The sequence below is a fragment of the Botrytis deweyae genome (genome assembly GCF_014898535.1).
Source record: "Botrytis deweyae strain B1 chromosome Unknown BDEW_067, whole genome shotgun sequence".
Taxonomy (NCBI): Eukaryota; Fungi; Ascomycota; class Leotiomycetes; order Helotiales; family Sclerotiniaceae; genus Botrytis; species Botrytis deweyae.
Window position 1 is genome coordinate 46845 of NW_024066274.1, and position 13308 is coordinate 60152.

Consider the following 13308-nt stretch of genomic DNA (forward strand, 5'->3'; position numbering starts at 1 on the left):
ATATTTCTATCTAATTTCATTTTATTCTATTTTATTATAAATCAATTTGATAAGAGATAATATTATACAATTATATAATAATATAATTTTATAATATAAGATTATATTATATGTGTATTAATTATCAATATATCCCTTATTTAATAAGATATTAGTAAGTGATTTAGTAGACTTATTATAAATCCTTACATACCCTCTTAATAGATATACTAAATCAATCTTATTATATATCTTAATTCAGATTGATCTAATTCGTAAATTCGATCAATTTGATTCGAGCTAATGGTTTAGTAAGCCCATCAGCTTTCTGTTTATTAGTAGATATATAAATTAGATCTAAATCTCCTAATTTAATAATATCCCTAATATAATAAAATCTGATTGCTATATACTTACTTCTTTCGTGGAATATAGGGTTCTTAGCAAGCGCTAGCACGGTCTGATTATCTGTATATAAAGGAAATTTATTCTACTTATATAAATTAAGTTCTAATAGTAGCTTTTTAATATAAACAGTCTCTTTAGCAGTTAGATTTATAGCAATAAATTCAGATTCGGCTATAAAAAGGGCTACTACTGACTATAGTTTAGATTTCCAACTAATAGACCCATTCCCTAGTATAAATATATATCCGCTAGTAGATTTATATATATTAACCTCCCCTCCATAGTCAGTGTTACAGAATCCTTAAATATAAGAATTTTTAATTTTAGTATAATTTATACCCTTATTTATAGTCCCTTTTAAATATCTTAATATTCTTTTAGTGGCTTGAATATATTCTGTATTAGGATTGGATAAGAAACTAGTTAATTTAGATATTAAAAATACTATATCTAATTTAATTCTGAGAGCTAAATATAATAAAGAGTCTATAATTTCTTGATATAGTTTAATATTATTATTATTAGCTTTTTCTTTATTATAAATTAGTTTTATTTTCGGATTTATTAAAATGGAAATAGGATTAGAATTTAGTATATTAAACCTAGTAAGTATCTTTTTAATATACTCTGATTAGTATAGTTTTAATATATTACTAATCCTTTCAATTTGAATACCTAAATAATCCTTTATAAAATTTAGATTCTTTAAATTAAAGTGTTCCTTTAGATTATTAATAAATTTATTAATAATCTTTTGATTTGGGGTTATTATAGTAATATTATTGACATATATACTTAGAATTATATTCTTATTTTTATTGATAAAAATGTATTTCTTTGAGATTAGATTTATAAAGTCTAATTTATTTAATATGTTTTTTAGGGTATAATATTATATCCTGACTGATTATTTTAGGTTATATAAAGCTTTATTTAGCTTTAAAGCTTTATTTTTTAGTTTACTAAATCCTTCCAGTGGACTTAATAAAAATGGTATATCAATATTACCTTATATAAACACTAGTATTATATTGATTTTATAGATTAGTCAATCATTTTGGAAAACTAATATGAATAAGAGCTTCTATATCATTGATTTAACTATTGATACATGTATATCAATATAGTCTAATTCATATAGCTATTTGAATCCTTTAATGATAAATCTAGCTTTGAATTTAATAAATTCACCTGAATCCTTTATTTTATATATTTATCTAATCCTTAGGATTTTATTATTATTGGGATTATCAATAATATCCTAAGTTCTATTGAATTCAAGAGTATTTATTTCGTATTCTATAGTTTTTAGCTAGTATTCCTTTTCCGAAAAGCTAATAGTTTTTTTGTAGGTCTTAGGTTCAATCAATATGCGATTTGGCTTATTAATAATGATCTTTTTATTATTTTTAAGCCTAGTATCGAAAGCTAATTGAAGATCTTGTTAATCTATTTCGATATTCACCCCTTTATTGATTGAATTAAAGTACCTGGAAAAAGCAAGTCCATAATAGGAAACCACATATTTTCTATTTTTAACAAAGCCTTTATTATCAGGAATTAGATCTTTTATACATTTAAATTGCTGTATATTAGATTCTATTTCCTTATTAAGTGTAGATTCATTGAACATAGACTCATCGGGATTAATCTTTACATAGTTTATTATTTTGTTACTTTCGCTATTTTCGTTTATTTCAGAATTAGCTTAACACCTATTAATACTAGTAGTATCTTTATTCTTTATATTATCTTAAATAAATTGAAATTCGAGATCTTTTTTTTTTAATAGCTTTAAATCCTGATTTTTATATTTATTAGAGTATATAAGATCTTCTTGAATATCAATATCTTTCAAGCTAATTATTCTCTTATTAACTAGAATATAGATCAAATAATTATTAAACAAATTAAAGTCTACTAGTATACCTTTCCAAGTTCTAAAATTCAGTTTTTTATTACAAATTTTTTTATTATTAATAATATAAATAAGAGAGTTTAGAATTCTAATATAACTTAAATCGGACTTCTTATTATATATTAATTTGAATAATGAATTATTAATAGAACTATTATATGTTCTATTCTTAATATAAGCAATAGCTTTAATTAGGTATAGCCATAAATAGAGTGAAATCTTTTTCTCTTTAATTATATAAATTAGTCTTTTAACTATATATCTGTTTAGTATTTCGACTATTTTATTCTAGAAATAAACATATAGATTAATATATTTGTATATAATCCCATAATTTCGAATAAAATCTGATCATTTGTTCGAAAAGAATTCAAAAGTATTATCTAATCTTAATATTTTAATATTAATATTAAACTGATTTTTAATTAGATTATAGAATTTTATTAGAATATTATAGATCTAGAATTTGAATTTAATAGAATATACCTAAATCTTTAATAACCCAATCAATAAATACTAAAAAATATTTTTTATCTTTAATCCCTATAGTTCTAAAAGGTCCAGTTATATCTAGACTGAATTTTTTGAATTTAAAGCTTATTTCAGAAATTTCAAAGGATTCCTTATTTATTTTCTGATAGAATTTACCAAATTTGTATAATTTATATACCTTTAAATCAGATTTAGCTATATCTAATTGAATATTCAAGGATTTAATAATATAATCCTTATTTATATAATCTAATCTCTTATAAATTAGATTGAGATTGACTTTATTTAATAATAAATTCGATTTTTGAGTTAATTCTTTTTCAATTTCAAAGATATTAATATTTTTAAGATATTTAGGATTCACCTTAAAATTAAGGTAATATACATTAATTAGTTAGGGAGCTGCAGTTTATATATTAGCCTCTTTATAAATAATATCAATCTTATTTCCTGGGGGAACAATATAGCTAGATCACCCTTTTTGGGCTATTTATTCGAACTGATAAGATTAAAGGCTATATTAGAAATATAATACATTCTCTGTAATAACACCTCTGATTTATTATTAATTAAAATAGGAATATCTCCTATATTATTAATACAAAGCTTTTCCCTATTAGCTATAATAATAGAATAATTGTTAAATGGCTTATAATTTATAAACTATTTTTTATTAGATAAATAATGCTCTATAGTACCCGAATTTAATATAAATTTATATTTAGATCCAAGAGATTAATTAGCTAAGTCTATATAATGATCTACAGCCATTAATTGTTTATTAGAGATGAGTTTATTTGAATCTTTTTTTGAATCTTTATTTGAATTTCTATTTGGATTCAATTTAAATTGCTTTTTATTATCCCCTTTATTAGTTTTTAATTTAGAATATTTTATAAAGTATTTCGACTCTAAATACCTCTTTTTAAAGTAATGCTTGTAATAGGGAGCTTTATTAAAGTTTATTTTATTAGCATTTAGGTCAATATTAGATCACATTCTAGTTTTTTCAAATATTAGCTTGAAAAAGAGCTTATCCAGATTAATATTAACTATATTTTTAGCTAATTCTTTGTATTTTCGAGAGGCAAAATTATTAAAAGAGCTAGGTAGGCCTTTAAAAAGAAATTATACTATAAAGGTATCCAGAATGTCAAAATTCATCGATTTTAGATAATTATACAATAATTGAATCGAATTAGTATATTTATTCATTTCTTTTAAGCTAGTATAATTAGATTTTATTAGCCTATTTAGGTATCTTCCCATTAATTCAATAAAGGACTCTCCAAATATCTTATTAATAAAATCCTATAGGCTTTTAGCCATAGTTTTCTTAAATCTTTTGACTAATTCAAAGCTAATTATGAATTTAATAGCTTCTAATACCTTTCTTTTGTTTCTCTAATATTCTGAAAGTCTTTTATTATATTTTATAGTTAATTCAAATGAAATAGGTCTTTCTGATTTATCTATATATAGACTTTTATTAGATAAAACTTCTGTACCGTCGATATATGGTATAAAACCATTTATTTCGAGAAAGAGCTTAATTCGATTAATCCATTCGATATAATTAGATCTGTCTTTTAAAAGATTAGATTTAAAATTGATATCAGGGGTTATTTTAAGTCCTTTATAGATTAATTGGTCTTATGCTGGTTAAATACTAGTCTAAATGTATAGCTAGTTTTGATCTTAAATGGATTAAATGAATAAATCAATTTAAAATCGATTTTAGTTTTGAGGATCGAATAGACCAGTCATTTCTTAAATTAGATCTTTATTTTAATTAATATAAAATAAAGACTAAATAAACTAGGGCATCTTGGTATAAAGAGAATTGATATATCACCCGCTATGAATAGCAATATAGTATAAATTTATTGTTTAGGGATCTAATTTTATACACTTAATTAGATTTAGCTTTAAGGACGTAGGTCTCAGGGTCTATATACAGTGATTTTTGATATAAATTTGATTAAATTAATTCGAAAAATTCAATATTTAACAACTCAATAGCGGTATATATATAATGTACAGCCTTAAATCAAGCTAATTCCCTTTTTAAGCTAGTTTAAACTAGCCGGGCTTATAACCTCTTGGAGGTTAGCTTTTATAATAAAAAGGAATAATATTATTATAAGAATAATGAAAGATTTAATTAGTTTAAGCTATAGGGATAAATCGAATATATAGAATAAGAATTGAATTGAAGTCAATTTAGAAGAGTTAGGTTAAGTTGAGATAAATTGCTTGCTTTTTTCTAGATTTTCTTTAAAGAATATTCTAGATTTATATAGTTTATAATGAAATTCCAGTATATTCCATACTTATAAATAAAATCGATTTAAATTATATCTTATAGAATCACTTTAGATAATAAAAAGAAAGTATAATCAATTAATTTAGCAAGATTTCCTGTATACTTTTATCTAATTCTATTTTATTTTCTTTCATTATAAATCAATTTGATAAGAGATAATATTATATAATTATATAATAATATGATTTTATAATATAAGATTATATTATATGTGTATTGGTTATCAATATATTCCTTATTTGATAAGATATTAGTAAGTGATTTAGTGAACTTATTATGAATCCTCATAGTAGTTTTATAAATTTAAAGAGACGGTCTGTGCATTTCGATGTGCGGAATTGAACCGATTGTTAATAACCTCAAAGACAATAAAATATAATTCACGACATTGATATCTGGCAAAGGCAGATTTCTATTGGAGCCTCTTCGAAGTCATTGGTCTTTAAACGCGATGGTTATATTTTGTATAGTTGGGGGCCAAAACCAGCCTTGTTTATTAGCCCCACCACACATCGCAATGGTTTGTTTTCATGATACACCATCGTCGCCACCGGTTCGACAAGCTTGCGGCACATATCGGTAAGCGGATTTATGAGGTCTCGCGAATATCATGGGCGTCAGGAATAAAATAGAACGAGCAAAGGGCTATTTGCGGGGGGAGTCCAGATATGATCCTCATGGAGCACCAGGTGTTGTTGAACAGCTAGCAAAATGGAGCATCGCACCCTCAACTGCTGCCGCCATTAATTTACAGGAGCCAACTGAAAGCCCAGCTAACATGGATGCGGGAGTCAAACATCCAAGCGCTCCAGTGTATCCGACGAACACCCCAACTGTCCAGACTAAACTCAGGGGGACCATAAAATCAGACGAGTGGAAGGACCTTTGGCTACAAGCATATGTCACTTCGAAAGTCCAGGAGCCGGAGTTGGTGAGCGTTCTCATTTCTTCAGACCGATTTCTTTGATATCAGCTGGTTCACATGGAGTACAGTGGTGGAATCGATTCCCGATATTTGTGTGAGAAAGATTCGATCGCTGCTAACCCCGCAATTTTCAGATGGAAGATTACACTCGAATCCTTCTCCATGAATTAAATACAACGCTCGGGGGAAACAATAGCCGAAATGCGCCAATCTCCAACCATACATTAGTACAGTTAATGAGGAAAAAGCTGGATGGTTTTTCAATTCCCTCCAGTCGATCTGAGGATAAGATTGAGAAAGTTGTCAAAGTTCTGATGGCAGCCAAGAGTTTTATTGATTTCGCTTTTCAGAGTGAACCACATGCTGCTGTAGCTTGGACTGGCGTCTCCATGTTTCTCCCTGTAAGTGGACATATCTGTTTATAAATGCATGAAAACATGTCACCACGTCTAGGAAAAATCTATCCTCTCAAAGATTGGAAAAATATCCCTTGGTTCTGTCACCTGTGGCTGTCTGTATTCGATTGTGTTAAGTCATAACTCAATGTTAGTATGGAACAGTGTTAGGCATATGGCAATCGGTCTCCTGTTCAGAGTGCAAAGTGATTAATTAGCCCAGGCCAACATGTTAACAATACTTTAGCTTTTGATCAATCCCATCACAGAGAAAGCGGGATGTCGTGAAGGATTAGAAAAGATCCCACCACTCATAGATCGATATTCTCTCCTCGAAATCTCTGTTTCAGACCCGACCAGCACGAATGAAAACCGGAGCAGTAAAGTGAAACAGCAGCTAAAGAAAACTATACTTCAACTATATACCAAAATCTTACTTTATGAAGCTCGAGTAATTGTCCAATTTTCTGGAAAGTTTGTCATTAGACATCTTCGAGATACCTTTAAACTTAACGACTGGAAGAACATGTTCAATGAGATCAATAAGCTCGACCTGCAATGTGAAGTCTTGATCCATGCCATTGATCGTGATCTACACCGGAAAGCGATCGAAGAACAACGCACCCTACTAGAGAAGGTTTCGAATGGACTCAACACCTCGCAGAAGATCGAGGATTACCAGGCTTGTTTTCAGTCATTTCGGACAGGAAATCTGTATGAACTGCAAAAAAATCAAAATCCCTCTCGCATTCCAGGAACGTGCAAATGGGTGCTTGAACATCCTACATTTATGGATTGGAAGCAAGGAAATGGGCCGGGCGTTCTCTGGATTTCTGCAGACCCAGGCTATGGCAAAAGTGTCCTTTCGAGAGCGCTCGTTGATGAAAACCTTGTCGCAACAGAACAAACCACGGACGTATGTTACTTCTTTTTCAAGGATATCTCGAAAGAGCAACGCAGCCTTACGAAAGCCCTTGCTGCCCTACTTCATCAGATATTTTCATCTCAAAAACACCTCCTGAAGTATACAGAGCCTGGCTGGGCAAAAAACAATATTGAAATCGCGAATTCAGTGCAGGAAATGTGGGCTATCATGGAGAACATAGCTATGGATCCAAATGCAAGAAATGTAATATGTGTGCTGGATGCTTTAGACGAGTGCGAGTCTTCCGAGCGAGATTACTTTCTTGAACAACTACAAAAATTGTATAAGAGTAGTGTACATGACAGAGTCACTCGGTCATCTAGTTTCGGTCTCTCCACTGAGTCACTTATATCAAATTTGACTGCCGATTCAAAGACTTGGGCGAACCATACTGACTTACCACCACTGAAGGTGAAGTTTCTCATCACCAGTAGGCCTTACTATGAGATTGAAGAGCAATTCAAAAATCTCACAAATACATTTTCAGGAATTCGCTTGGCGGGTGAGGATACTACGGCAATGATAAAACAGGAAATCAATCTTGTCATTGACGCTGAAGTGGATAAGCTCAAACTTCCCCCGAAAACTAACACTTGGCTCCGCTCTCGACTAAAAGACACAGAACATCGAACCTATCTCTGGCTATATCTAATCATGGATACGATACGCCATAGCGCAACAGCTTGTAGTCAGGAAAAGATCTTTAGAAGAATATTAGACGCTGAATTACCTTCTACAATTGACGAGGCGTAAGTAATCTCTACTTTAGATCTTGTGTTGGCCAACAAAATTGATGTCGTTCTGCCTGCTTCGTTCTACATATTTTGTGTTTTCTCGTGCTGATCGTAAATTAATCCAGCTATGAGGCGATTCTGCTTAAGAGTCCAGATAAGCAAGAAGCTACCAAATTACTCCATATTGTGGTTGGGGCCGAGCGACCTTTAACACTAAGCGAGCTTAATATTGCCCTCAATATAGACAAGTGCTACGACGGATCTCAATCTTTCGAAAATATTGAGCTTGAAGACCCCGGAATATTCGCCAGCCAGATTCGAAGACTCCGCGGTCTTTTTGTTTCCATATCCAACTCGAGAGTATATCTCATTCACCAGACCGCAAAAGAGTTCCTCAGGTCGAAAGACTCAAGTCCTGCACCGACAGGCTGGAAACATAGCTTGAGTCGACTAGATTCTCATTCAATCTTAGCTGAGATCTGTGTCTCTTATCTCTATCTGAAAATGTTCTCAGAAAACAACACTAAACACCAGTGCTTTATAAGATCGCCCGAAGGCCAGCCACACATCTCAAATGAAGGTCGATTCATGTTTCTCAAATATGCATCAGATTATTGGATGAAGCATTGGGACATATCTCCTTCTGATATCGATATGCCAACAATCATCGAATTATGCTCACCATCAGTTCGGCGCTCAATCTGGCTTCGGGCTTGTTTGGGAGGAAAACACCCCCCAAAACACCTCCAGGACAGCGCCTGTACAATTTCGGAATTAATGAAACTAGACGATTTTGATAAAGTAAACGCCATGTCAACGCTCATGATAACGTCATGTCTTGGCCTTATCAATGTTTCTGAAGCTCTTTTGGCCAGCCCATTGTCACATTCTGAAGCGAATGAATTGTGGAAAAGAGAAACCGCATTATCTTTGGCAATACACAAGAAAGATTATAAAATGGTACGAGTAATAAATCTTTGAATTCGTTCTGCGCAAGCGTCTTTATGTTGCCTATAACTCTTATCTACCCTTTGGATTACAAAATTTTAACGCTTCTTCATCCTGCAGATAAATTTTCTCAAATCCTCCGTTGCCAATACAGGTAGCAATAGTTCCGACGAGAATGTTCGAATCGCCTTGGAAGTCGCTCTCAAGCAAGAAAACTCTGGTCATTTGACTGTCTTATTGAACAACGAAGCTAAAACACATGCTGCATTAATTATGGCCCTGGAAGATTATATTCTCCACTGGAGCTCTGAACTTTTCGACTTCATATTGATGCACAATGGACCACTTACGCCCTGTTTGAGGGTCCGACTTCTGAAAATTGCAATGTCAAACAAGAATGTTGAAAATGGTATACGAGCTGTCAAATTTGTGCTAGAATGCCCTCACGAGCAGAGTGTTGAGGAAACATTGCAAGAGCCCTTATATTTGGCACTGACGGGGCATATTCTTAATGTCGGCATTTGCTCATTGATCATTAACGATCCGGCAATACATGACATTGACAACTGTTGGGAACTCAATGATCGTACTGGCAGTAGGCATTCAATAGTTCATTATATTACTAGCCGCTGTTATTCCCGCAGGCTTGAGTTCCGTCAGTACCCAAATGAAGTAGCGCTCCTAAAAATTCTAGGGGCTCGCGGTGCATCCTTCGATAGACATTATAACGGTTCGACATTTTTGTACGCAGCTCGTTATAGCCAAGTTGATTATTTTCGGGGTTTTATCCAAGGGAATCCTAAATTAGCAACGTTCTATATCAATGGAGATGGACTTCATGTGACGCCTATGGAATTCGCAGCCAGCAATCGCAATTTTGATATGATCAGGTGTCTTTTAGAGCACGGTGCGAATATCAACCGAAGTTTCAGCTTCAGATTGCCTTGCTTTGAAGAAGATTATTTTTCGGCTATTTTGACTGCAATTGAACATGGAAATGTTGACAGCATGTCTGAAATCAAGGTGAAAGGAGGATTACTTGACACCCTGTCAATTCAGCAAGTTCAGAAGCTCATTGGTCATGGTTTTGATATCAATATGAAAATCAAGGGTCAAAATCTTCTTTCATATGCGGCATCTTGCGGGAATGTCTATCGAGTCCAATGGCTAATTGACCACGGAGCTGATGTTGATGGACGATTTCAGAATGAGCAATCTGTTCTTTCATCACCATTAATGGAAACGATTTGGGGATGCAAAAGTGCCACAGCCGCATCGTTGATTGTTAAGATTCTTCTCAACAAAGGTGCAAACGTTGATGGGCCTAGGTGTTACAAAGTACATAATGGTCCCATCGTGGCATCTTGTTCCCACCTTGCTATTATGAGGGATAGTGTTGGCATCCTGCAAACTTTACTTGATCACAATGCCGACGTGAACCTTCATGGGGATGACCATGGAGTTCTTCTCAAAACAGCAGCTGTCAACGGGCAGGTGCAGATTGTCAAACTTCTCGTATCTCTTGGAGCAGATATTGACATAGTAGGAATAGGCCCCCCGATCTTACATGAAGCTATAGTCAATCGACAAATAGAGGTCGTGGTCGCCTTGCTCGATCTCGGTGCTTACATAAACATCGTTGACCATATCCAACGCACACCTTTACAACTTGCAAAGGATATGCATTATGCAGAAATGGTATCTTTGCTGCTGAGACGTGGAGCATTATAAATGTGCAATTCAAAATCACTGGGAACGTCGAATCTATATCATCAAGCTCGTCGTCATACGTCAACGATTTCGTTGGGTTTTCAAGGGAAAACTTGAAATGCCTAACCCACAAGCACTTTCGCGCCGATGAAGTGCAGGTCTTCAGAGCTGGATCACGTACAATTCTTTTAATTTCAATTTTGCCAAGGGACAGAATCTGATCGCTTTCTGGAAAAAGAGGGAATGAATGATGTTCAATTGGAGTTGATGCCCAATCTCAAGAGGCTAAAAGGTTGAGGAACAGGGTGATAATGTGAAGATTGATACGTCGACTAGTTATACCAACTTTGATCACTCAAGTATCAACATTGATGCTATGTATATCTATCATAGCTCAACTATGAGTTATGTGCCTCTACTGGGACAGATCAAACATTCGAATAATTGGGAGCTTCATACACTCCTCCCTTCCCAACACATACACTCGGAGGCAAGAACAGAGTGCGGGTTTCAAATAAGTTGGCAGTCGCACTGAAGCTCCGAGTATTACTTCTTATAACCACCTGGTCCTTTCTCATGCGTTCGGGAACCTCGCTCAGTGTATACCGTGAAATTCAGGACGAATGTTTAAGTCACCACAACCACTCGGGTCGCCTGATTCATCTCACCAACCAAATGGTTGTGTTTTTTGTCAACTATGTTATCTCAAATTTCATTTCACAAATTGGGCTTTTATTCGATATACCTTTCACTGTACTTATGGGACTCTGTTGAAGTCTCGCAACTTTCACTGACGCAATCTCTTTATGCATCATCTTGTTTTTGGGGGCCTGGGTTCAATCAACACACATAACGATATGACGACACTTTTCATTGATCACATGTAGAAATAATGCACTGAATCAAATTGCCCTTTAATCGCTCAAAATCTTTCGGTGCCGTTGAGAATTTACTTGTATCTACCTGAAATTTGGTGTGCATACCAAAGTTGTTTTAGCGTAAACACTTCGGGGGCAACAAATGGTAAGTAAACACGAGCACATAACGCCACAGTGGATAATATACTGTCTGTGATATCTTAGATATCTCAAATCGTGATTTTAAAAGACATTGGAGAAGAGCATCTCTGAATCTTTCTGTTATGAATTATTGCCTACTCTCTGGTGGTGATAATTGTGAAATGAAGTATAATGCCATATCCTCGTTGGGTTTCAAAAAGGCCAAAACTATTTTCATATTCAAACACAACCTCTTCTGCATTCACTTTCATATGTACCTTATCTCTCGGCTCCAGAACAGTTGAACTGACTTTCACATCCTCGACCAACACAGGTTTTTCGTCGCTCTTCGAACTTGACTTCCTGCCCCAAAATCTGCTAATATTTCCTGTTGGGCTGGGAGCAACCTTTTTAGGATCTGTTTTCGCAACGACTTGTCTGGAAGGTAGCTCCGGACGGGGTTTCAAAGCCTCTGCGAGTCGTTTTGCCATGTCTTCATCCTCCCAGAACCATGATCCACCGTTAAGACTCTCCTTATCTCCTATCTCCACAGAAACGTCATATCCAGGATTCTCTCTATCAAACTCAAGCGGTTGTGCCTTTTCGTTTTGAATACAATGTGCGGGGATCAACAGCAATGTTCCCTTTCTCAAACCTGTGTTCGCAAACTCGGATAGATAGATTTGGATTTGAGTTGTAAGGAGAGAAAGAATTTTCTCTTCTTGTGCGTGCTCGAGAAGAGACTTTTGGGTTTGGATGGAGCTGAATTGGGTTCTTAGGTGGTTCAACTGGGATTGAATTTGGGTACCGTAGGAGGTGGACGTAGATGGGAGGGCGGAGGGTCCCGAAGTCTTCGATGCTGCAGGAGATACCGATGATGAGGACAGAGAGTCCATGTATGATGGGGGAGCCGGTTCATCGTCGTGATCGTGTATTGGTATTTTAGAATCCATGCTGACAGCTAGGTACAAAAGTATGATGACTTTTGATGCGGCTGAAGAGATCAAGGTTTGGTTGTGGGAAGGAACGTATTGGTTCTCTCTCTGCCGAGAATATGTGAGCGAGCCTTCTCGTACGTCCGATTATGTAAATCCGATTATCGCACTCTCTATTGCTTTTGCAGCAATTCGCAATCTTGGTAGACTCAATAGTAGCGTTACTAAGTGCTAGTAGATTTTAGTGGTCCAATAGTCACGAGACCGGATTCACTAGGAAGAAAGCCTATCAACAATCGATGATGTGTGTGACTTCTCTTGATCTAATCTTTGATTTTTGCGAATATCTGATGTGACTCAAAATTTCCTTAAAATTTCGGAATCTGCATTCGGACCCAAAAGAATTGCGATCTCACGGATTGGTTAAGTCGGGTATTCGGACAACTCACTCGGCTGTGCTGCACCCCGTGTCAAGAAACATGTGTTATTTAGCTGCCTAATATGCACAGCAAGGCTTTGAAATATGCGGGAATAAGGTAGCCATTTAAAGTTGTCTGCCTCGTCGGCCTTGGTCAAGGGATGGACACTTTTAGAGTTTAACAGGTAAGATATGAC

The 13308-nt window shown here is 34.3% G+C and overlaps 2 protein-coding genes across 2 annotated transcripts; one reads left to right on the forward strand and one right to left on the reverse strand.

The window, feature by feature from the left end:
• Window positions 1-5733: 5733 nt before the first annotated feature.
• EAE98_012445 (uncharacterized protein) lies at window positions 5734-10781 on the forward strand (the record flags this gene model as incomplete). Its single annotated transcript, XM_038960070.1, has 5 exons — window positions 5734-6054; window positions 6183-6449; window positions 6691-8117; window positions 8228-9062; window positions 9171-10781. The coding sequence occupies 5 exons, from the start codon at window positions 5734-5736 to the stop codon at window positions 10779-10781; spliced, it is 4461 nt and encodes a 1486-aa protein (XP_038803578.1).
• A 1132-nt stretch (window positions 10782-11913) lies between these two features.
• Window positions 11914-12711, reverse strand: EAE98_012446 (uncharacterized protein; the record flags this gene model as incomplete). Its single annotated transcript, XM_038960071.1, has 1 exon — window positions 11914-12711. The coding sequence occupies one exon, from the start codon at window positions 12709-12711 to the stop codon at window positions 11914-11916; it is 798 nt and encodes a 265-aa protein (XP_038803579.1).
• Between the last annotated feature and the right edge of the window lie 597 nt (window positions 12712-13308).